Genomic DNA, 27,075 nt, shown 5'->3' with positions numbered 1-27,075 from the left:
AAAGATGAAAAGAATAAAAGAATAAAATGAACTGTTGCCTCGGATGAAAAATAAATGCATTCTAAATGTAAATAATTGCTAATCCCGTGGTCACAGCTACATGAGTGATACCAGTTTCCCTTATTTGCATTTGTTAGAAGCATCTGTTTAGATGGAATCCCACTATGCCATCTAATCCAGAGGCAGTCTGGCTTTAAGACATGTGATACACTCTTTACACTCAGCCAAGCTGTACGTGAACATTTGTCTCTCAGTGTTCGCTGAGGAGGGACTCAGCGAGCGCTGCTGTTCAGAGGCTGCCTCTCACTGGAAGGATGCAGACGGGGAAAGAAGAGATTCCACTACAGTTAATCAAGGAGCACTCTGCATGTGCCTATAAATGCGAAGGGGCAAATGAATTCAGTGTCACTGGGAGCAGCTCTTTAAGGGGAAGCAGTGATAATTCAAAGGTGGAATTGAAACAGCTGTAAATCTATTTCCTGACTCTGGCTTGACGGTCATTCGTGAAACACCGGACTGTTGCTATCAAAGTGTGGAGCAGGGAGACAGAGTCAGCGGAGTTCCCTGCTTGAGCCAAATCCACAGTTATTGGATGGGATCAACATGAGCAGAATTATGGATGGATTTATGCCATTCTGTTGAGATATTTATACACTCATTTTTTGGGTTGCTCAGGTAAGGTAATCTTTTGTTCTTCTCTGAGTGAAACCTAATTTCTGTCATTGTTAAGATGTTCAGGTTTTGTATCAGTCTTTGAAGAAAAAGAATGGAAACTGTGAAATATGCATTCATAAAGAATAACTGGACTCTCTGATACAGCGTTGAGAAAATCTAAATACATTTGATCTTATTTTACGATACTGATTTTGCTTAAAATTGCACTGTCTGTTTAGCTAATTATCTATTTTATTCCAGTTTAACATTTACAAAACCAATATCAATAAATAAAAAGACAGAAAAGACAACCCAGGACTACCAATGAGATTTTTTCTTACTTATGATTTGATAAAAGTTTTTTTTAGGGCTTGTCATTGAAATATATAAATTAGATTAAAATGTAAAACCTAATAAATAAATCCTGATATGAATGAATTTCAGGGAAGGAATGTTTTTCCAAAAATATTTTTTCCTTTTCCATTTTGATATGACCAGATGCATTCCTCGCCGTGAATTCTATATTTTCCTTTTTTTTTTCTTATCTAAACAGCGTGGTGAGACATTACAAGCCTTTTGATTCCTATTACCGCCACGTCACTGTCATATTACTGTGACAGATACAGAAAAGCCACGGCAGCCAGCTGCTTGCAAAATCTTATCTTTCTTTAAGTTTGATTTTGGTTTTGAGGCAGGAGCACAGCTCAGGAGTTGAAGGGAGTCAGCCTGTCAGGGGAAATCTCTGCTGCATGGGAAAAAGTCCCCAGGGATCACTCCACATTTGCAGTGTTGTGGCTCAGGGACAAGACAGGGCAAAGTAGGAAGATGAAATGGTGAAGAACTCATACTTATATAATCATGCTAATGATAAATTCTGATGACTAAAAATCTCCACTGAGGGGCGTTGAGGTCAAATTACCGACAAAAGTGCTTAAAAGAAAATTGAAATGTATTCATTTTTGCTCAAGACTCCAGAAGTGTGCATGCACAGGGGATGGGGCAGAAGTGGAGGTGAGGGAGAGTGAGGTCAGAGGTTGAGACATAATGCATTATGGGTTGATTCCAGCTCTACTGGTCCTCAGCAGATGTGTCCTGTCATGTCCTGGCTGCTCTGCCTGTGCCTCTGGGTCAGTGTGACTGCCATCCAGCTGTGTCAGGCCACTTTCTACGACACCATCCAACAGCATCCTGGGACAAGGCCTGGGCGGACCACAATTCATATGATTGGTGAGTCTTTTTGTACTTTCTTTCTTATTTGACATGACACATACAGCATAGAAATGGCTATAAAAAATACATTCTGAATCATCTCCATTTATTTCCATTGCCTCTTGAGTACTGCTACTGTATGCTGGGTTTGGCTGCTTAAGTGTTTAATTAGATTCCTAAGAGAAAATATTAGCCCACTTTATTTCAGTCTTTATTTCATTAATATATTAGTGATTAACAAATTATTTAGCAGGCAGATTGCACAGGGGCTGACTTTCATTAAGATTTGCACCACATAGCTTGAGAACTTCTACTGAAGATCACACAGATAAACAATGAATGCCTTTGCTTTTTCCTTCTTCAGCTATTACGGTTGATATTCATGCTACACTGCTCCCCCTCAATTTGATCTGTGCGATTGTGTTGACTGTGAAATTGCACTGAATGGAATATGAGTGAAGCATTGCGGTCGGACTTTTGTTTTCATCAGGCGGACGTGAGCCCTGGTTATGGTAAATAATTATGATCTCCGAATTCAACAGAGAAGAGGAAGCTCAATGCTGTCAGAACTTCAAAGGGAGAAGTAGCTGCATGAATGTGCAGGTCCTGAGTGTCTGTTATTTCCTCTATGCGCTGGTGCACCTCAAGCATATCAGCAAGAAGTCTTTTCAATAGTCTCAATATTGTGAGTCAGAAGACTTCCCGTTCCAACACCTCCATTTCATCACTCAGGTGTGTGCATGTGAATTGGAGACGTAGAAAAATATATAAAAGAAGAGGGAAAAAACACAGGCAAATGGGATATCTTCTCATAGGTGGTCTCATATCAACAAAAGGAAATTGAATTAATATTTCAACTGTGTGTTCGGGTCCTTTTTTGGAGAAAAGAAACAATTTGAATCCTTCAGGTCTCCGTCTTACTAACAGGGAAAATGTCCTGTCATTCCATTTTTCCATAGACCTCACTTCCGCACAAATGAGATGCCAGTTTTATGAGAGGAGGATGGGATGCCTGTCTGGATTGATTCTGACACTCGAACATTTGTTCTGTGCTGTGTTGTGTGCCTGTTGGATTGGTGGGAGGATTGGGGTTGACGGGTCATGAATTGGTGGCAAGAAGGCCATTGGCTACAGACCACTGGGCCAATCATTAAAGGCAGCAAAATGCCACAAGTTCACGGTGACTGGTATTACCAGAGGAAATCAAGATTACAGAGGGCGAGAGATCAGTTGTGTCCTTGCCAATAGGAATTTAGATCTACCCGGACGTATATCAAATCATTCATGTGTAGTGGTTTTGGAATCAGCTAATTGTGACCTGCTCTTTATATCTCTTAAACATATTGAAACTGTTGATGAATTATCGGCTGCTGTGTGAACAGGCATCTGAGAGATTTATTATCAGCACTGTGTCTCACACTCCAGATGTGTTTTCAATAATAATTTCTTTTTGACATTGTGGAAGCACCTGTTCTGTTCATCCACTGACATATTGGCAGCCTTATTGCAAAGAATGTGTGTCCAGAAGTCCATTAGCTAGATGACCCTTGACTAGGTGCCTGTGTGTGCTCAGTGAATCGAACAAGGTGGCCTGCTTTCCACCCTACAGCTCTACTTACAGATTGCTGCCTGCCACTCTCTCAGATATGCTTAGGGCTATTCTCCGCCTTCCTGGTACAGGCAGGGTTGCTCTCTGCGGTATGATTCATGAGGTGCTGTATTTATTTGGTGCAAAGAGCGTGAACAGTGCACAAAAGAGAACAGATTGTGTTTGTCTTGCATCCGTAAAGGCCTGGTCAGAGATGTTGCTTTTTATTTGGGGTTGTGTATTTCTTGACCCTGAACATATCCAGAGGAAACGAGAGGAATCGCAGATGGACATTTTTTTTTTCTGTCTAAAACTCTGACCTGGTAAACAAACAACCAAACAAAAAAATAACCCCCATAACTTGGCAATGATTTTAAAATGTAAGCTAAGATACTAAAAATACATTTAAAAAATCCTGTGCAGGTATGGCTATTTACACTTTTGCACCTCAGATGTTGTGTGATATTTGTTAAGGATCAAAATACATGCTTCAGTTCAGAGGGAACAAAGGTGTGTTGAATTTTTTGTGCAGCAGTCTACATTCAGGGGAAGAAATAGTGCCATTGGTGATGCAGTGCATCATGTGGAGGTGTTAGCAAAAACTACAACAAACAGTAGATAGTGGCTGCCTGAGGTGGCCTTGCTCTCTCGTGAACTTACTCCCACCAACATTTGGCTCGGCAGGGTCAAACTGTTCATAACTGAAAGGTCACTGAATCTCAACGCCGTGCAGATAATCTCTTATCTTGTGGTTACTGTAAAACATTTGGCTGTGAGTGAACATGCATACAAAGAGAAGATATGCAAAGCAGCAGAACTGGGGATACAAGCAGAAGGAGCTCACTTGCATGTTAAAATCTGCTCATATTTAAGTCACGCATGCTACATGTTGCACTCTTGCAAAGTTACCCTTCTTCCTCTTTAAGATGGCTCCTTCAAACACCGATGAAATTTCAGTGTTAAGCAGCTTAAATATCTTCTCTTCTAATATATGGAGTGAAACTATAGTTTCTCCTTTTTTTCCTAGAGTGAAAATACCACATAAATCCCTCATGTCTCCCATTCTGCAGCTTTAGTGGGGACTAGAGGATCAGGACTTTTTTCTGTGTGCCTCAACAAAAGAAACCACTCGCTGGCAAAGCTCACAATGAAACAAACATGAAAAATGGATTTTCGGCTGTCACAAACAAAGGTTGTATCCACTATGCACTGTTTTAGACACTGACAATTTAATAGCCTTATATAAGGCATCCTGGAGGCACATTATTTTGACATACATCTTCCTCCTCCCCTCCCCTAGACCTCCTCTCAACCACGCTCTCACTAGTGTCATCGCTGCTCTGCTGCAGTGCCAATGGGAAGTGGCGTGCAGCCTCAGCCCGAGGCTTCGCCACATCTGGAGCTCGGCAAACTCACTTTGTCCTGATGCTGTTACACATGTTACTGTTATACTGAAAGACCATCGGCCACTCTGTGAAACACCAGAAACTTCTTCTACCGCCTGCTAAAAAGATTTCCCGCTTTAATGGCTCTGCTGAAAGCTGAGGCAAAGCTTGTTCAGCCATCATATTTTAGAAAGTATTCATGTAATTTCCTTGGTTAGCCCTGAAAGAAAAATATATTCTTAAGTAAATGAATCTGAGGACAATCAGTGGCCTAATTATTACTGTATGCTCACAGCTACAAATAGGTTTTACATATTCTAGTATTTCCCATTTATTTCCTCTTTTAGCCTATGAATTATTCATAAGAGAGTACTCCTCTAAGCTTGTGGATATTTGTTTAAACAGCATGTTTAATTGAAGTCTTTCTGCCAATTCTGTGCCGGGCTATGGTTTGTGGTCACAACGCTTATATGCAAAATGAATTTCTGTGGCCCACAGCTTAATTAATTTGCCAGGCTTCTCTCTCTCTCTTTCTCTCTCATGACTTCACCGGCTATTTCTTATCGAAGCCAAATTTTCCCAAGTATTAATAACACAGGTGTTAATGGCTCACAAAGTTTATCCTCCTGATAAAGGCTGCAGTGTTAAATTTTCTCTTTCGGGCCTTTAGAGAACTGTAACAAATTGAAGTAGAAATTAAATAAACTTTTCAGGACATGATACTAATGAATAATGACCTTATTTTAATAAAAACGTCTTTCAGTTTCTTTACAAAAACATTCTACATTTTAAGAACTTACTGATGTATTTTAACACTGTGCATTATATGCCATGTTTATGTACATAACCTATTACAAATAGGCCACTGTAACAGCCTAATAGCACTCATTCATGAGTCAGAACAGTAATTGCAAATCTGTCACATCTTGAGGTCATTACATTGCTGGCAGCAGCCTGCTATTTTGCCATGAACCTCATTATCTGAGAGGTAGCACTGTCAAAGTCATATCTCATTGATCATCAGACACGAATAAATATAATCCTCATCATCTGCGGTTACCTCAATGTCTTGCTTTTTTAGATCTGCTGCCATTAAAAACCTCCATCCCAACGTAAAAGTCTTCCATTCCCATCATTCCCTACTACATGTGACAGAAAAGTGACCTAAGTAAACTTATTCATCCTTATGTCTGCCTTAATTCATAATATCAGTGACCCAGAACGAGCCAAAACAAGAAAACACACTCTTGCATACCTCAAGACCCTCAAGGCACTCTAAAGTCTATTGGAGCATATACTGCATGTTTTAAGCAAAGTGGACATTATGTAAATATCCTTGAAGCCAAAGTATACCCTTGAAAATTTGATTTAAACATTTGAAGGCCATAGACTCCCTGATTCTAAGATTGATCACGGCGGGTTAAAATGGGAAAACAGCTGAGAATGAAAAGATGTATGATAAATGTGGTTTATGCTTTCTTTTTCCTTAAAAAAAGCATGTCTGTAGACGTAAATTGTGACTTGGAATACAAAATCCATCTGTAGTTTGTCTCTGTTTACCTACAACGATGCAGTTAATCAGAGAAGTCCGATGAAACACAGCGTCCAGTCATATCAACAGATTCTCAATAAAGAGGTGCTTCGGTCTCATTTAGGCTGTCACTAAAGATGACTGTGTGTACCCTCGCTCAAGGAAGCCCCTTTACTGTGTTATGGTCAAACCTCCAAACTGACAACAGGCAGCTGCGAATTTTTGATGTATTTAAAAAAGTAACATAAAATACAACTATTAGAAATGCATCGTCTATAATATAGTCTATACACTTTATAGCATTCTTCTGTCCTTCAGAGTGCACCCCACTTTGGGAACCACTGCTCTAAAGTCTGTGTTTAGTGATGTAAAACAGAGTTCACCTAACAATTCAGTTCAATCCATCACTAAGAAACAAAATGCCAAATGCTTATGGCTTAAACTCCTACTTGAAAGCTTGCATGTAAATAGTGCACTAAGCCAAAGAAGCTCCTGAGGAACAAACAGAATGCATTGTTACTCCTAAAATTAGTACATTTATGCTAGAACTTTGCGTATACGAACTGTGGCCCGTGGCCAATTGCTTCTGTAAGACATTAGCTCTGCTAAGAAGGCCTACTGTTTAATAACTGCTTAGAATAGCAGAACACGTTTTGCCTCCGAATGACATTATTATTGGATTGTTTCAAACAAATTTGTCTCTGCTGGGTATAAGAAGCAGTGCATCCTCTTGGGGTCATCAGCTAGATTGTTAGACCCTGGATTTGTTTGTAGTTAGCAGCAGTTTTCTAAATATGTTGCTATGACAGCTGACATAGCTCAAGGATAGTTGACTCTGAAACCCCGAATCCTGATAAAAGTGCTCAGTTTGCTTTAATCCAGAAATAGTCCAAAACAAAACTCGGCTTCTACAGACATCGTCCTTTGTGTTGTGTGAAAACAGCAAACCGAATGAGTGTTTTTGCTAATAATAAACACGGTTCGGGAAAGTTATGGAGCAAGTTTATCTGTGTCTGAAAATAAATTAGTTGCTTCTTGAATGAGTTTATGCATACAATTAAAGTTTCACATCAATTAATGGATGATGATGATGTTGGGAGTAATTAGTATCAAAGTTTTATTACACTAAATTGTACATCTGCTTTAGACCACAGCATGATTTTACAAATGTTGGAATAGAGTTGTTTCGTGGTGCTGGGTGACTTACAAAGATAAAGAAATGCATTTATTAGAGGGAATAATAAACTTCACATGAATAATATTTAAATTGCTTGGGAACAAAAATAACTAGCTTTAGATATTTTTCTCTTTTTTTCAGCTTTAGATATTTAAATAAGAAACTAAAAGAATAACTATCTGCTATCTCTAACCCTGGATACCCCAGAGTCACAGAATAGATAAGAGCTAGTGGCACCCTGGACACAAACATGCCCCCAGAACTCCCAAGGGCAAGACGCCCAAACTGAAAAAATAACATTACTGCATTTCATTTTGTATTCTATTTATATCTTGGTTTTTACTTTGTGCCTCTTCTTGTGTATGTTGGTTATTGTTTTGCTCATTTTTGTGCTTCCTGTTAGTTGTTTAGCTTCTCTTTGTTTTCTTTTTCATATCTTGGTTTTGAATTTGCGGCTGTGAACCTGTATTCTCTGGAACCATTATTTTAATAAGATGATAAGAGGAAAGCGAGTACCACTTTGCAGCCACATAGATGGGCTCTGTGTTGTTTTTAGCCAAAAATGTCGCCCCCTTTTAGAGGCCCGTAAGCCCATTGAGTTACAGGATAATAGACTACAGTAAATGTTTTGCCAGGCACCGTGACAGCACTTCAAATTCCTCATTATTAATGACATGAAAAAATCAATTCAGCCTTTTTATCCTTTGTTCCTATGTCAGTGAATCAAAACAAGCCTTCACATTGGAAAGGATCCCACCATCACGGCACTTCACTGTAATTGCTGATGTCAGTGGTTGCACAAGTGTTCATGTGTGAGCACTCGTTCACTTTAATTCAACATTTTCCCCAGGAATCAAAAACTACCAGTGAATTAGTGATAGCTCCCGCCCCCAGAGTTTGTAAACATTATATCAGCAAGTTCAGACCTTCGTGTCTCTTGTGTGCTGAGGATTGCTTGGGCGAATGCACTCTCTGCCAATGTAAAATTCAACCCTGGTGACTAGTTTTCCAGCTTAGCCACATTGTGGGTGTGTAGATGTAGACCTTGTCACAAAGCCTGTTTTTTTTTTCTCTTTGCAAAGGATTTTGAGGTGTGGCAGACCTCATGCTCGTCTTGCTCCTTAGATGATTTTGTCACTTCACTGTTGGCCAGCTGCTGTGGAATTTGGATGCTGGGGATTTTATGATCGAGTTGAAAAAAGTAATCTCGCTAAAACTGAGACTGCAGATTCCGAGTCTCTTTTAACTAACACCCCTGTGGTACCCAAACAGCATCGTGGTGAAGAAATATTACTTCTATTAATTCATGCTCTGTATTTGTAGTGTTAAAAATGGGACCTCATTTCCACATTTTTGATTTTTTCAATGAAGGAAATACTTCTTGCAGACTGGGAATTATGCTTGAGAGATCATTTCACATGGCATTGCCTTTGTGGTAGCCTATTTTAAATGCTTGGCAGGAATATGAAATTCATTATCATTACTTAGACCTCATTAAACTGAAAAGAAGCATCTCAACTTGCTAATTGGTTCCAAGGGGGAGGGTAGTATTAGGAATAAGCAAAGTAATTAATATTGGGTTTATCAGGCTCTCATGCAGATTTTATTTTATTTTTTTTCTGCTCCTAATGTCTCCTTGGTGTGCTATAAGTCTTCTGGCATATTTACACCACAGATCCAATTACCTTTCCTGCAGAGACTGGATAATGCATGTGTGAAAATGGGGGACGAAAGTGGGGATATTATGTTTTTGTCAAATATAAAGAACATGACGGAGAGACTAAATGAGACATTTCAAGTCATGCATCACCAGAAGAAATTAAATTACAATAAAAAGACAGTGCTTTTTAAGGGTCTACATTAAAATCTGGTCCAGTATCGAGCAAATTAACAAGAACTTTATGAGGCAGTCAGTGAAGTGAATACATCTACAATGTCTAATTTAAAGCATGTTATGCATGCATTTAAAATGTTTCAATATACAAAACAAATGTCCTATATCATCCTTAATGGCAGGAAGGTGTTTAAAATGTTGATCCTTTGGCACGGGCGGCCAGCAAAGATAATATCTGCCATATTTCTCCCCTTATCGGCACTCCTACATAATAATCGCCACTGTCTCTTGAGAGAACAGTCAGGAAAGGTCATTTAATCTTTGCATTACGCATGTTACACAGTTTACATGCTGCTACCACATCGGCACCCAGGGTGGATTGTCTGGTTGGCAGTGAGAGGGCCAGCAGTCACATCAGAGGCGAACAGCCGTTCTCTAAAGGCTCTCTGCTTTGGCTCTATCTCTCCTTCCTTTTCTTCTTGCTGAATGCAACTCTTTCATCTGAGCAAGCGATCTAAAAATATGAAATACCAGTTCTGGACATTTGCGAGTTAGAGAAAAAAAAAAAGCTAGATAGAAGGACAGGAACAGCTTGACATTTAAAAATGAATGACATCACACTGACAGAAGACAAATTTTTACAATGCATTCTTTGCTATGCGCTCCTTTTCCGAGAACTCTGCAGTAATCGTGTGCAACAACAGCATAGCCTGTTTTATGTGTGTTTAATGGACATGAAAGCTGCTGTGTGATTGCTGTACTTTGCTGTCAAGCTCAACATGCCACACCATAAAAAACACATAACCACTGGCCTTTTTCATGTGTGGGACCAACTCACTGAAGAGTCAAAATAGCACGGAATATCCTTGATCAGGACCACGGTGTCGCCAGTGTCCCGGTCCCGTCTTGTATGTGACAACACGAGACGACAGACTTTGAGGCTCAGATGCAAATGAGAAACCCATTCTCCACTACTCACTGCTTCTTTTGTTACATGCAGTTTTCATGCATCTTAAAACAAAAGCACGCTCTGCACTGTGAGTAGTCATTTGGCATTTCAATAAAGTATCACCCATGTCTGGCCCACTGCACAAGACCAATCTAACGGCCTTCTTGCGTGACATGCTGTCAAAACCACCGGGCATATTTCATGAATATCTGTACTTTTATTTGTCATGGACAGTGCCTTTTCAGAGTAGAAAATGGCAGTGTTGATACCCCGTTTCTATCAAGCACATGCGCACACATTTGTAAACTTACAACATGCAAGTTTTTTAAAGAAGAAAAAAAAGATCAACCTAAATATGCATTGATAGCAATTAATACCTAAAGCTGTTGACAAATTCTGTTAATTCTTTAAACATTTGCAATTCTCAAATTTACTCGAGCGTTGTTTGAAATCTCATTTACACTGCAACAACTCCTCTGCATTTTCTCCAGACTCAAAACAAATTTGTCTCGGAGTGTATCGAGCAATATGTCACTCACTTTCACCCCAGCATTTATGTCTAGAATAACAACAGTACTGCAGGGATTTCAGATGTTTTTGCAGAAGGCAGGGAAAAAAATAGACACTCAATTTGACACCATGCAGTCACATGTTTTGTGCCTCTCACTGTCTTCCATCTGCATTAATTTGACATTCTCTAATCTGGCGCTCCCATTTCCTGTCAGCAACAGAACTGCTGTACCCTGCTGGCTTGGATGTCTACAGAGAGCATGCACAGAGAAAGTGAAGCCTATTAAGGGTCACCTTGGATGCATTTCCCATTAATAGGTGACAGGCATGGTGCTCTAAAACGTGGACTTCTGTGGTTGGGAAATCAGGGCCCGCTGTCTCTGATAAATGACTTTTGAGCTACAAAATAATTAACCACAGGAACTACGGACTTTCCAGGGACTTCCATGTGACATGGACTCAGCTCTGAGCTTGTTTGGAGTTATTCAGATGTCACACAGTTATCAAGATATATTGTCACATGGCACTTGTGCACTGTGCAAGCATACACATTCAGAACAGGGTGTACACAGAGTGCCACCGGCTGCCAGTCAATGGAATCCAAAGCCCAGGAGAGAAACTGGTTATCTGCTAAATTGAGTCCCTTAGGCTTTCCATTTGGTTTGTATATGGAGTGTAACAGTGACTACTTTCAGTGCTTTCCTTTCGGTTATATTCACTGTTCATTAAATCGTGGTGTTCAGACTCCCTATATGAATTACACGTATAACATTTTTCATGTATACACAGTTCTGAATGCCTGAAACAGATGGCAGAGGAGTGTTGTCATTCAGAGGGTATACTTGCTATCAGTGTCTCCAGAGACAACCCCACAGTCTGGGCTCATTACAGTAGACAGCGAGCCATTGCATACTTATTGCGTAGTGACATTTCTATTGAGATAAACTGACCATTTTCCTCTGCGCAATAGCTGTTTCATCACGTCTGAAGAACCATTTACTGGTCCCACATGAACCCTGCTCACATTCATTAGGCAGGCAGGACCGCAGATCCACCGAAATTCAGAATTGGTGCTACGCGTTCATGTCACGCATGATTTGACAGCATTTGCCTTCAACCAGGCTTGCTGTCCATAACTCATCGAATTTCGATGCAGTGTTGTTGGCTTCCAGCGTGACTCATTGTGCCGGAGAGCATTGACTGAACGACACTTGCTGTCCACTGAGCAGATGAGACGCTGCGGATCCCAGGTGTTGTCATTTGTGTAGATAATAGCATTACATTTAAGTGTTTTGACAATTTTCCATGTGGTAAACTTGTTCTGCACAGAACCCTGTGTGAGGAGTTGTTTAGAGTGCTAGAGAAATGTTTTGTTTTCTGCTTTTTGTGTTTCACAAAATCAGTATTAAATTGATTTTACATTAGCTATCAACACGCTGTTACATGTTGATTTGCAGACTTAAAACAAGCTTTAGGTACTTCGAAAATCATGGAGTTCAGATGAAGCCAGAACGAATCGTCCTCAACCTTTTCTGCTTTCTCCTCTTTTATGAGTTTTTGGTGTCATTTTTCTGACGTTGAGAAGCTCTAAAGTTGGGTGAGACAGGAAAGTGTTGATAATGTTTTACTTCTGCTGCGTATGAGGATATTATAAGAACACATCAGATAGACCTATTGTATATTATTGCTGGCTATAGGGTATGCTATTCAATTTTTGACCTTGGAAACCAGTATGTTGCTTTTGGGCGATAAATACATAAATATTTCTTCCAACACTGCATCTACAATTCAGTTATTTTTCTACAAGCATTTCTGTATAGTACTTAAGGTAATGATCTCACCATTAGATCCATTTGTAGCTCTCCTGGACCCTTTGATCATATTTTATGGCTTGTAGATGTTAAACTAAATGTGAAAATGTATAAAGTCATAGGGAAGAAGCTCTAAAAGTGCTTTGAATATCAAGTAATAGACTGATAAAAGTGTAATACAAACACAACCAATAAAGCAGTAAGACAACAGAAGACAGGTCCTTTAGCTGCACTGAAGGCACAAAGTTGTACAGTATGACTAGTACTTTTAATATGAAATTTAAAAAAAAAACAGCTGAGAAGAATTTAAAAGTTATTTCTGCTGATAAAACAGCTCTGATCTAATGTACTCTAAGGCTTAGCAGCGCTCTCATTTTTTAGGCATACAGCAGCTAATGAAAGATGTAAATTGATTTCTGGCAAATATAGGATCAAATTAGACTCTTAAAAGGATGAAAAAGTAAAATCTTAGCTTATGCTGCATAGATTTTGCTTTCTTGAGTAAATGTAGTTATTCTTAAATACAGTCCAGTATTAATGTAAACATTTATCTCATATGCTCGAAGAAAATTGGTGTGATTCCGTATGTTTTTTTTTAAATTTCAATGCTTAATTTGGTAAATACTTCAGTATCATTGATGTCCTGTTCATCGTTAATCATTTACATTGTATCTGTAACTGTAGAATTAGAAAATGTCAAACACAATCAAAAGCATGTTCATTGTTCCAAGGATTTATTTCTCATAACAGATCAACAAAGGTCAGCATATGCAATAAATAACCATAAGAAACCAAACAACACCAGGAACAGACCTTCCCAGGCAACACTAGAGAAATCTTACCACAATATAGCAGAATTATTTTTTCCCCAGCTCTTCCAAGCCTGAAAATGAGTTGTGCCCTGTTGAGTGCAGGTTATACAGGTTTTCTGGCCCAGAGTAATGAAGAGGCAGGAGCAGGGAGCATGGCAGCAAAATCAGGGCAGCTCCAGTTGAGACCCTTTTTCTTTGTGACCTCTGACCTGATGAATGACAATTTCTGTGTGACCCTTGTTCCCTGTCAATCAAAATGTTTTTGTAGAGGCAATACAACCATGAGCACGCACACACACTGGCAGACACACACACTGTCAAAAGCCATTTGTCATTTGGAAGACTGATAATAGGAGAAATGGAAATACAGAAAACAATTATACCCTTGCATGACTCCAGCCCTTACCTGAAGAGAGCATTCATATCCAGCCATGTTATCCTTCGTTTCCTTCTGCAATATTTATCATGCAATGATGGGGTCTTGGAGCATGCAGCGTGTTGTACTTGCAGGCTGAAACCACGGGTGAAGTTGAAGAGCATTCATCAGTGTAAGCTTAGCTTTTGTTTAAAGGTACCCAGTACACCTGCCAGCTGGAAATACCACACTGATTTGCATTTTTATTCGATTTTAATGTATTCTTCGGAGGTGATGATTTCCAAAAATAGAGTATCCTTATTCTTTGCTGTGCTTGGTAGCAACAAGCAATGCAAGTTAATTCTGTTGAATAGTGTTTTTAATAGATCAAAGAAGAAATCTGGGGCTGTCTTATGCAATTAAGGAGATGCATTAAGAAGAACAAACCCCTGTGGGCTGTTGTTTTCAAATGATGCCCCACTGCTTCCACTGGTACATCACGATTAACGTTGTGCAGACATGCCCTTTTGTTGAGTGCATCAGGCAGCAGGCAATATTCGCTCAGACTGGCTACACAATTTGGATATTTTTCAGTTAAACCAAAGGCTGTTTATGTTTTCTGAAATATACAACCTGGAGTTATGATAACCCAAAGAAGCTCCACAGACTTGGCAAGAAGCGAGAAAATGACAAACTTTTTTAATTCTATCCTTCCCATGGTCTGAAATTTGACTATTCATTTTGTCCCTTAATGGGAAGCTAGTTGTGTTTATTAATAAACACAACTAGCTTCTGCTACCGCAAGAGCAGATTCACAACCGGGGATTGTAAATATGCTGAATATCAACCCGGGAGAAATACTGAATCCTGAATCAATTTCAAATAAGTTTATACCAATCTGACTTTTTGAAGCTTTACACACTTAGAAAAGATAACGATGACTCTTAATGCAATGAGGTAAAAATTAGAGAATCACAGTGAGAAGTTCAGTGATCTACTTTTACCCAGTAGGTCACCTGGGTCCGTGTTGGTTAATCCCCCCGGAACTTAGATGATGACTCACAAGATTTATCTTATTCCTTTTTTTTTTAAATTTAAGCTGCCTTATGAATGAATTTAGTTTCCACTTAAAAACTGAATCCCTACAATCACATTTTCTTCCTTTATTTAGAAGTGATCCAAAATTATCATGCGACCTCTTCATATTTCAGTTTCAGAGCTCAGTGTGAGCACCACGTCGCCCCGATTTGGCGTTTTAAGGTATTATAATGCAATTAAATATAGGAAAAGGAATTTTAAAGTTAGAGTGCAATAGTGATCAATAGATTGAGAATGTGCACACGTGCTGACAATAGGTAGTGCTTTGCTGTACTGTGAGTAGAGTGGTAACCATATTTATTACACAGATTTATTTTACTCTTAAAAAAGTACCAGGGCAGATATATTTCTTAGCATTTTGTTCCCTTTATGACTGCATGAGAGGAAGACAGGAAATACAGACAGGAAATGCCAGAAGAAAGAAGGGTTTATGGCTGCAACAACAGTCAGATGGTAGTCAAACTGTAGAATGAACCATGTCCTCATTGTTTGCCTTAATTAGTGAGAAAAGATATCCCTTCACCAGTTCAGTGTACCATTTGAGCCTAGAACAAGCAAATATTTGTTATTTTCTCTTGATAAACAAATGAAACAGTTGGTTGAGTGTTACTTAATTGTATGCTGGGTTTTTTTTTTTAACAACAACTTAGTAAATATTCAATCACTGATTATATGCAAGAGCAAAAGTTACAAAGAAAGGTGAAAGAAAGGTCTTTGAATCATCTCACAACTAACACAACCCCATCTTTTTTGATTGCTTTATGGTTAGTTTCATTAGTTTCATTGCAGTGATTTGTCCGATGACCAAACATCATCGGGTTTTCTGCTAAGATGGTGTCCAAGGCTTCGAAGAAACTACTAGGAATCAAGAGGACCTCGCTAACCAAAATATTCAAATGCAGTGAAGCAATATATGCAAATCTAGCCATGACACATTTCACAAACCCACAGCTCATTGTCAAACATTACTTCAAATCACTTTGCTGGCAGTGTACCAGATACTTTCCCCCTCTCACTGCTCTTTCTCTCTGCAACCTCCTTGATCTTGTGTCATGTTGACGGGTGTAATTGTCAGATGGTCCTTTGCTGCACAGCTCTCATATGTTGGAGAGTCTGAGCGCAGTGGGTGGGAGAGGCCAGAGGCCGAGGTGGGTCATGTCCGTTTCGTCCAGTTCTAACATCCCTCAGGGCAAAGCCAGTAGTTTGGCGATAATTGCATGGTGGATGCAGTGTTCATATTCATGATAACCCTGAAGCAGGCCTCTCCTCCTGCTAATAGATGTCTTTTTTCTGCCCGCTCTCACACATCTCTTCATCGTCATTTCACATTCGCCAAGCTGCAGGGGCTTCGCTTGTTCAAAGACTGTAAAGCACAGGAATGATTATTCTGGTTTACGGCAAACTTCTGTGATGTTTTACTGTTATTTTGCTGCATAAAAACAAACAATTCATGAATATGGACATTGTAGATTAAACACAAGATACATCATTTTCAACTACCTTAAGGGACATTTTTAAAGCATTCAAAATCATGAGCAGAAACATAAATATGACAGTTGTTGTTTATTACAGTTTTTCTCGATTGGTTTGGCTCATTTCTTGAAACCGAGATGACATTCTCAAAACCATAAGGTCATTTGGCCAAACAGTCTTACAGTTCTGCCCAACAGTATAGATCACTAGCAAAATCAAATATCCTTCCCCAAACACTTCGTCCATGCTTCAAAAGCAGATTCCTTTCCCATATAAAAGGTCAGTACAGTCAAAATAGCACAGATCCTTCTCAATTGCCTTGGCACATGTGCATTCATTTAGTGCTTTTGTCAAAATAACCTGGATGGTTTAGCACAACACCATGGATCCCCTGCAAAAGCTCACACCTCTCCCAAAAGAGTTTATCCATGTGTCAAAACTAAATATCCTTCTCATATAAATAGTCAATGCCCCCAAAATGCATTATACCTTTGGCATTGTTCAAGCACTGCAAGTCAAAATGCTTAGACGTTCTGTCACTGAGGCACAGGTCTAGCAACAGAATACCACTATGAATAAAACTAAAAGATGTTACAGTAAAATCAGCCTCCAATAAACCACTCATACTCAAGGAAACTGTAAACATACTTATCCGTACAAAGAAATGTTAACATTAGAGAACATACTGTGAAAAGAAAACATATACAGGATTCTGTAAATGTGAACAGTTATAAACACAAACAAAAAACAAAAAAACCCAAAAAGAACTCCAGCCTACCATACTGTAAATAAGGTTTCAGAACTATAGTACAGTAATATTTTCAGTGGTCGCCATTGTCACCCTCTCCTTCCTGGCCACCATCCTCATCCCCCTGGCCATCGACGCGCTGCTCTCTGTCAGGCCATAAATTCTCATCCACATCGCAACGGATATTTTCCCTTGCGATGCAGCGAGGGAAGAAACGGCATGAATGTCTCAACCATCCCCTACATTGATCCCCTGTGATGTCCTCACATGCAGCATCCATTGCATGCAGCAGGGCCCTCTGGTCTTGAGCCTGATGCTCATACACCCTCCACCTCCAAGCTGAAAAAAACCCTCAATTGGATTTAGGAAAGGAGAGTAAGGTGGAAGAAACTCCATCAGCATCCGGGGATGGGTGGTGAACCAGGTTCTGATGCGTGGGCCGCGGTGGAAGTTCACATTATCCCACACAATGACATAATGTGGTAGCTGAGGTCCTTCTTCACCTCTCTCATTTTCTGGGATCAGATCAGTATAAAGGTGGTCCAAAAAATTGAGGAGCTTTTGCGTATTGTAGGGCCCTAAACTGGGAATGTGTGTGGCCACACCTCTTTCTGATATGGCGGCACACATTGTTATATTTGCTCCTCCTGGCCTGGGACATCCACAGTGGCTCGGTGGCCAATGATGTTACGGCCACGCCTTCGACCTTTGGCCAGGTTGAAGCCAGCTTCATCAACGAACACTAGGATGTGAGGGGTTTCGTTGCCTTCTAATGCCATTATTCTCTACAATAGAATAGAAATAAATCTAATCAGTCAAGTAGAGACAGATACTGCAGGGAGGATCTAAGTACTGTAAAAACAGGGAGTGGACAACTGAAGACAATTTCTAGGCAAAATGCTCTAGTCACACAAAGCTGGATTCTGAAGGTAAAAAGGATAACGCAAAACAAAAAAACAGTGGTAACCATGTCTTACTGTAATAGTGTTACAATGATAGACAACCAGTAGTTGACTTACATGCACATACTGGTACCGCAGCCCTTTCACTCCGTCAGAGTTTCTCTCAAATGGTACCCCGTAAATCTGTTTCATGGTCATCTGAGATGTGGGAAACTGCTCCTTCGTTAGTTCTACTTTCACCTGATTGATTGTCAAGTACTGTCATAACTTTATCAAATGTTCCAAGACATACTTTCATGGTATTATATCTTTGACTAATTTTGACAGTTGAACAGACAATTGTGCATATGATGACTTACACACTGAAACCATGCTGATATGTTTTGGAGTGAGTGACCATTTCACTGAAAAATCAACTAATCAGTTTAGATCGCCAAGATCTATTTATTTGGAAAATGTGCTAAATGTGGGCTCATTGTGCTAACTGTAGCTACTTGTACATAATCATTTGAAAAGAAGCACAGAGTCACTTGAGACATGTACTAAAGCATTTGCAATTTGATAAAACCAATGAGAAATGACATTCTGTTGTGAACAATTGCAAGGTGGTTTGGAGATTTGTCCATGTTATTTTGAGAATGTCATCTCGGTTTCAAGAAATGAGCCAAACCAATCGAGAAAAACTGTAAGCTCATTAGTAAAGTTACACATCCTTCACTAAGGTGAATCTGTTAGAAAGGGATGATATTATTGTTCTATAAAACTGGCCTGTAATGTTTTATTCAAACTGCACATAGTAAGCTAATTCTCTGTTGGAAGCTCAAATATCCCAACAGCTAAACAGATAAATACGATGCAGTTGTAGAGAACCATAGTTGAAGTATTATGCATAGTTTTGCAAAAGGTGTCTTAAGGTATCATCAGTGTCCTGTGTTGAAGGAACTTAAACTAGAGGAAATCAAAATAACAGTTGCTGCTGTCTTTTCCGCTTGGATTTAAGTTTTACTCTTCGCACCACTCTGCCTGGAAATCTCTGATCATAACATGATTTTCTTCCAGTTGGCATGTTTTGGTATCAAACCCAATGCCAGAGACACGGTCACATTTGTAAGAAAATGCTGCACCTACAATAACCCCAATATTATTATATCGATTATTACCCCTGCAAAATCTGCAGTGCAAAACTTTGTGTTAAACTTTCCATACTCAGCATGTTTTCAGATTGTCTTTTACCACATTCATTTGATGCATGAGACTGACTGCCTGGTTTGCTTACTGCATTTTTTTTATGATAATCTGCAAGCTACACTGTACTAAATACGATAGATAGACATAGACAACAGACAGACAGACAGACAGACAGACAGACAGACAGACAGACAGACAGACAGACAGACAGATAGATAGATAGATAGATAGATAGATAGATAGATAGATAGATAGATAGATAGATAGATAGATAGATAGATAGATAGATAGATAGATAGATGAGCATTTTATATATCTAAGCTAAAATCATAGTTATCTGAGAGATAAGAAGGGGTCCGACCCATACACCGCTCTTTTAATAAAGAGTCACATGGAAGCAAGCTTGGCCAATCCAAAGCATTTTATAAGCTTATCATATGTGGTTATATGTACTATCTAAAGCATAACTAAAGATGTAATAAATTCACTGTGAATCTGATATTATTAATATCGTGATATTTGGGAAAAAGCTATTCCATTCAGAAAGCTAAATAGCATCTTTAGAAAACCTGTTTTGTCAATAACTATGTTTAAAATGACCTTCATTAGGTTTAAAATGGGTCTGCTTTCACAGGAGAAACTGCTCCCCAAAATACTTCATGCTTGAAAACACAGCTGTTGATTAAAAACCTAATAATTGTCTCTTTGATTAATCAAGCGACAATCATCAGTTAAATGTAGGTGAGCAGAAATATTTCCTTCCAAACAGCAAGATTAGTGTAAACTACTCAAGTAACCTCATAATTGTTAACACGGAGCTCAGCTAAATTAGTAACTTTCCAGCAGTGAATCCACAAATGTCCACAAATGAGTTAAGTGTTTAGAACGCAAATGCAGCTCAACTTAATGGCTAAATGTAGCCCATTTTTTTCTTTCTTTCTTATCAGAAGGGGGCACATGTGAGGTAATTGCTGCTCACAGATGCTGTAATAAGAATCGTATTGAGGAGCGGTCACAGACGGTCAAGTGTTCCTGTCTGCCAGGGAAGGTAGCTGGAACCACTAGAAACAGGCCTTCATGTGTCGACGGTGAGTATTTTTATAACCAAAGAAGAAGAAAAAATATCAGGTTAATCTACAATATCGGCTTTACTAATTCTGTCCTATGATTGCATGGTATTTATTCTGTGTGTGACTGCTTTGCAAGAATAGGATGCTTCCCCCTTGGAATTCTACCAAGCATGTTCTGTTTTACATACAAAATATGTTTTGTAAAGATACAGAGATTTGTGCAAATCTCTCAAAAGGCTGAAGTCACCCGTGCAATGCTTTGTCCCAAATAAGATTAACATTACCTGCGATAATGCCACATACAAATTGTGTTGCTGACAGACAGCAGAAGGTTTCTGCAGGGGTAAGCTTTACTCCGACACAAGACAGTCAAATACATCTGCCAAATGTAGCGCACCTCAGGGAAGAGTGCAGAAATAAAAAATAGAATAAGGCAAAGAGACACAGACAAAATAGGCGTTGATTAAATATGCACCTTGTGGATATTTCATGAAGGTTTTACACATGCTTTGACAAATGTCTCCTACACAAGCTCAATGCTTTGTAAGAAATGAATTTGGTGTCGGGGTCTGACACAACTAAAACACATATTGGCTTTAGGAAACCTCTCACCTGCAGCTTTTATCTTAAACCCTTTTGCAAATATTACTGCAATATCTGAGCAGACTGAGGGATATTTGAGTGCTCTCCATGTCAGCTCTGACACATTCTTTTCCTCTGTCACACATTGCAAACCATTTACTGTCTACTTACCCTGTATTTAAGGCAATTTTCTCTTCTGATGGCAGGGATATGGTGTGCATTAAAGTCAAGTCCCAGTCACACCTACCAATCCCTACACTCAATGAAAAGCCTGAGTTCCAGCCTCTGTATTAATGTATAACTGCATCTAATAAAGAGGCCACATTTTAAAGGATATACAATGTAAAGCAATAGTTTTTCACCAAAACGGTTTTTCCAAAGCATATAGAGCTATCAAATACAGCCACATTACTTACCGATAGCTTTGACGTAACATATAGATAATTAGAATTAGACAACTTCACCTTAAATCTCCTAACCACCAAAGCTGTGCTTTCAGGCTTTTTCAGTTTGGGGCTTTTTACTTGCCTACTATGTTATTTCTCTTGTCTTTGTTGCCTGTAGCATCCATAGTAATTGGGAAGTGGTGGTGTGAGATGGAGCCTTGCCTGGAGGGGGAGGAATGTAAGACGCTCCCTGACAACTCAGGCTGGATGTGTTATGCGGGGAACAAGATCAAAACCACAAGGGTAAGATAACCTCTCTTGACCGCAGGATTCGTGATATTATAGCAGAAATGTGGAAGAAAAGTGTAGCATTCAGTGACTCTGTCTGTGGCATCAGCAAAACATTGAACTTTGCAGGATTCCTTTTCAGTGCAAATTGACTTGTTAACAACTGAGTCTAACCTCTTAATTCCTTCCTTATTTTTCTTGTCAGAACACTCAGCCATACACAACATCAACATATTAGCATTTTGCGGAAGGGATGCAAGCGAAGACCTCAGGTGCAGAGGATAATTTGCAGGTCAGCTTACTGGGAAACTGGATTACTAATTAATTTCTCCCAACTGTTCCAACTTCTGAACTGAGCAAAGAGCAAAACACAGACTTTATGCTCTCTTCTGTGCTATTAACTCTTAGCATATAGCCCTCTAAATGTGTCTTTCTTTCTCATTTCAGCACTGTCGTAGGACCAATTAACGCAAGAGACAATGAACCTATTGTTGCTTGAAGAAATGCAGACACTTCTCAAATCAAAGTGTAAAAAGATGTAGAATACATAAAACACATTCTGCTCAAGGCTCCTGCTCAAAGCTGCCTGCAGGAAACTTCATCATAACCTTGTAATGAATACATTTTCCCCATTTTTTTTCCAACTCTGAGACAGAACGAGACTGTCTGTGCATTTGGATTAATATCTGGAGAGAATCTGACGTCCCTCCGTAGACATCAGTAAGACAGATGTGTACTACGAAGCACCAAACAGGAGAGGAATATATCAAAGGACATGGGATGAGCAAGTGCAGAAGCTGACAGCCCTCAGGATTTTCTTTACTCCTTTTAATATTAGAGGAAAAACATTGTACATAATTTGTTTGTCCTTCATTGTGTACATGAACTATTTATGGTGGTGGTGAACCTTCCCCCCTTCTAACCCACAAAAGAGCCAAAGTCTGATGAGTTCACGAATAATATGTTAGGATGAAACAAATGCATTATGAGGAAGATGTTTTACAAATACTGCTTGTGTGTCTTGATACATTTTGCCATTTGTTTGTGTGGTACGTGTATGCCTTTGATAACCTCTTAAATTGCTTTACCAATTAAATTTGGTGACATGTCAGCTACCCTAAAACCTGTTGATTCACCAAAACATGTGAAACCAGTTAAACCATTTCCAAAACTTGAAATGCCTTATTTGTGTTGGATGATTCAAATGGTAATACTGTACATATGAAGCCATCTATTGATATGTGCTGAAGTTTCATTAAAGTCAGTGTTCCTGTTACCCATGCGAGTGCATCTTTGCCACTCAGTAAAACATGAACACAAAGCCCCCCAAAAATAATATTTTAGATTCAGTGCACCTCACACTTCCTGAGGAAATGATCACTTCTGTACTGCTATGTGCATCGCAAATAAAAATCCACAAGTCGACTGAGAAATCGCAGGGGGGGAAAAATGACACTTAGAACTCGCCTCCCCTTGTTTTCTCTGATATCAAAGCAATGTAGTTACAGCTGTGTGCACATTCTTTGGTCAGCTTTAAAAAGAAACTCCTAATAGCCCATTGAGCTCTAGCTGTAACCCACACACTGACTTATATAAAAGGATGGATGTAACCCACAGGTTGGAAAAGTGAAGCCAATAGGGCATTTGCTCTTATAGCCAGCAGGGGGCAGCTCCTCCAACTGCAAAAGAAAGAAACAAAAAGAAATCGTGCTTGTGTATAAGGCTAGAAGAAATGAGTCTGGGAGAAATTAACTGCATTTCCAATTTAATTTATGGCCTCAGTAACCGCTTAGCTGATGGGTTTATGGCCTCTATCACTAGTTTATGTCTTATTTAATATAGTGGGATGTAATTTCGTAAACTGCACACAAACGTAAAGTAAAGCAGGGTGTCGTTTAGGGAATGGAAAGACGTAAGCACACTTCAGTTTCTTCTCTTCTGAGTAGAAAAAAGTTAATTAGACAATAAGCATAATGCTTATCTCAAGTCTTTAAACTTTAAACTTCTGAGCGATAATCACAACACCTACATCCATCTTTTATATACAGTCTCTGAGCCTACAGTGTAACTAACTCTACAGCAACATTATACTTCTATATTCTCCAAAGTGCAATTCAAACACTAGTCCTGAGGTTCATTTGTTTCAAACTCGCTTGCGCATTTGTGGATTTGAAAATTCAGGTTTTGCTTTCTTTTAATAAGTTTCCAGATTGCTATGTTTTTAGATGTCAAATGATTTTAAGTTTTTTTTGGTTACAACAACAGAAGTTTTTTAATTCTAATAAAATGTATGTTAGATTGTGTTAGCATATGGACAGGCATTGACAAAGACACATCGGGAGTCACGGTGACCTTTCAGGGACACTGACATTCTTTTCAGTGTTTAGTTTTTTGGAGGTGCTGCTTAGCAGAGGGTCTTACTTTTGAATAAAGACAGGTTAGTTTTCATTTCTTTTTAAAGTTAAGCAGCATGTCCTGTGTTGTTATTTGGGATTATCATGATCCCTATTTGCTTGGTAGGTCCTCCTCCCACAGCCCATGAATATTTTAGTTATTTAAGCTTTATGGATATCTAAAAGAATAAGCATATTTTCCAAAATCTAATATTATTTCTTTAATCACAATTGCTTTTTCTGAGAATGTGCTATTCAACCCTTCACAGAAGCCTCTTTCAGCTCAACACACAGGTCATTAATTGGAGTCACTCTTGCTCCCTGTACAGGCAAGACAATCGCGCATGAATAAATGGCAAACAAGCATTGCTCCCCTGTATTTACAACATTTTGATGCAGCACTCAGTGGGACACTGGCCATTGCTTTCACAGCCTCGCTCCCTCAGGAATTACTCCAGGAGGAACTCGCGGCTGCTGTCGCTGTGCAGTGTGTCATCCATCTTCAGGAAAAATTGTTTTTTCCTGGACCTTCCACTTGTTTCATTATTTTCTGCTTTCCACTGATATTCAGCTCTCTTGAAAAGCACAGCTTGTGCGCTCATTAGAATACGCTGGATCACTCATCTATTAGATAAAAATATTAATATATAGATGTTTTATTTGACTTTTAAGCTCAGGAAGGATTTCATCTGAACCTTAAATAAGATCAAACATACAATATCATTTCATGTAGCACTGAACAAAAATCACTCCCATGAGTTACATAAAATCCTTATCCCGTTTGAGGCCTTAGCCCCATATAAATTACTTAAAACAATTCTTTATATTTTGCCCTTTAGACAGGGGAGGTCACAATATCAAAGGTATTTTTATAATATTTCACAGACATCTACTTTCTGTCTAGAAAAGATCAAGTTTGCCCAGGTACAAAACACTGAAAGGTAGCTGAATGCACCACAGTAGTGACCACTGCAATCTATGGAATATTAATTTATTTGGGATTTCTTTTACCCCATGCCTGAAGGTATTTGTAAATATCCTTAAACAAAATACAGCTTCCAATGTTAAGAGTAAAAATTTATTCTTTGACTTTCTAAGTAGTCAAATTTACAAACCAAAACTAAATTTTAAAATGTTTTAAAAGACTTATGCAAGAATGCAGTATAAAATTAGGTTGAATACAAGCTAGCCAGGAAGGGAGACAACAGTTTGACTCTCAATAAAAAACATGGAGAGGTTGTTTGCATAGCAACTACACTCAGCTATAGTGGTTGCTACATGTTGTGATTTTGACTAGAATTTGCACTCATTGCCATACAAAGCAGAGATTTGATTCAGTGAAGACCTTTATACAAAGAATGTGTTTTTAAAAGGGACAGCATTTTACTGTAAATCCAGGGGTGGCTGTATTAAGAGAGACATCTCTTTTTTTCCCCCTGCTGTCCTTGCACATGTTAATTTTTGGCTCAGTCTGCACTGAGACTCATGCAGCATAATCACAGATGCCAAATTACAGCACAATGTCCATCATTTATTGTACTGAAATTACAACATGCAGCAGGGCCAGCAGTGATTGCTATACATGGCCCTATGAATTCATGAACATATTATTTAGGTCTTTCTTTTATTTCCCCCAGGCTGCCAGACTTTTAACTAGCATTTGAAATAATGTTGCATGTCCAAAATGGGATTGCTAAACGGGCATAAAGTGTGGACGATGTCAGCAGCCTCCTTTTTTCTGTCTGTCTGTGGAGTGGCTCTCTGGGCTAAAGCTGTAGGCCCTGATGTCTCACATCATGCAGCAGAACAGTGAGAAATAAGACACAAGTGATGGTGATGTGCCCTGACTTCTTTTTATGACGCACCAGGGACATCCTGGGATTTAGAGCTCCCATGGGTTTGTTCTAAAGACACATTTCATTCAAAACACTCAGAGAGTCTGGTCATGTTCCACTGTCTGCACTGGGAAGTCACTTTTTCTGTTTTCATGAATATCAAGGTGCAACTTTGAACAACTGGGAATGATGATAGGCTTTTAAATTTGTAATAATTCCTATCAAGACAACCCCCACGCACCAATAATTATCTGATTGTGTGAAGATCAGTGCAGGGCTTGCCTGTTAATTAATACTAGAAAAACCAACTGCAGCTCTTGTTGCACTCAGTAAATATACGAGAAACTGCGGGGCATGGAGTGCATACTGTGGAAAAAAGCATTTAACAAAGTGAAAGTTATTAACTCGTTTTTGCAGTGGTTTTCTGTGGCATCGAGCAATCGCCGAGATTACCCAGTCTAATCACATCCTGTAACCGTGGAACTGTCTCCACTTCCCCTGCAGGACTCTAGGATTTCAAAGTCAAGGTAACGCGGACCAAACTGGATTCTAATTAAAGTTGACATCAGGTGCCTCATGCTCCTTCCCCCCTCCTCCTCAGGCTTTCATCTAAATGATTCATGCCGAGAATACCAGGCCTTTCAAGCCGTTAGGTCCTCACAAAGGAATAACAACTTGATCACACAAAGAAAACATAGACAGATTTACAATGACACTGGCACAGTGTCTGTTCCACTAGCTTATATCAAGTTATATCAAACCAATGCAGAGGCACTCGGCTGACATTTTACATTTTTGCAGGGGTGACTTTTTTAAAGTATTCATGCTGGCAAACAAGAGGAAATTAAATCAGAGGCATAAAAATGTTTTTCCAGCAGAATCACGTTGTGTTGTGGTGACACATACGACAGAATGCTCGGTTTCCAGGTGTGCTTATGTGAGTAGGGTGCAACCTGCTACATGACTGTCTGGAAATGAACGTGACAAGTGTTGGCCATATGTTGCACGCTGGAACACCGTCATTATGGCAGAGGATCAGTTCTAGCAATTCCGTGTCACTCTGGGTAGAGCAGCAGCTAAATGGCTAAAAGAAACATAAAATTGAATCCTTCTCTAAAATTGCAGAGGATACAGGTAGGCTAAATAATTGCTCAATAGAGAGATGAATAGTTGGAGCCCCCACCCCCACCCCCACTCACACACCCTTATAAGTGGGAAGAGGATTTATCTTTGTGAGAGAAAACCTGCCTTGAATTAAAGATGAGCTTCCTTTGCCTTTTGTCAGGCTATTGTGAAC

General features: G+C 39.2%; 1 protein-coding gene across 2 annotated transcripts; it reads left to right on the top strand.

Annotated features, from left to right (window-relative positions):
• Nucleotides 1–240: 240 nt before the first annotated feature.
• Nucleotides 241–27,075, top strand: LOC102294059 (chemokine-like protein TAFA-1). Of its 2 annotated transcripts, none has more exons than XM_005926260.3 (6): nucleotides 241–675; nucleotides 1,740–1,881; nucleotides 20,172–20,312; nucleotides 21,441–21,565; nucleotides 21,756–21,842; nucleotides 21,998–27,075. In XM_005926260.3, exons 2-5 carry the CDS (start codon nucleotides 1,740–1,742, stop codon nucleotides 21,786–21,788), a joined length of 441 nt encoding a protein of 146 aa, XP_005926322.1. In that variant the 5' UTR covers nucleotides 241–675; the 3' UTR covers nucleotides 21,789–21,842; nucleotides 21,998–27,075. The 2 variants fall into 2 exon arrangements, with proteins under 2 accessions (XP_005926322.1, XP_014190340.1); XM_014334854.2 differs by having other exon boundaries at nucleotides 1,721–1,881.

Source organism: Haplochromis burtoni, unplaced genomic scaffold, assembly GCF_018398535.1.
Source record: "Haplochromis burtoni strain Fernald_Lab_line unplaced genomic scaffold, NCSU_Asbu1 Contig_91, whole genome shotgun sequence".
Lineage (NCBI taxonomy): Eukaryota > Metazoa > Chordata > Actinopteri > Cichliformes > Cichlidae > Haplochromis > Haplochromis burtoni.
Note: the sequence above shows the minus strand (reverse complement) of the source record. Positions and strands in the feature narration are given on the sequence as shown.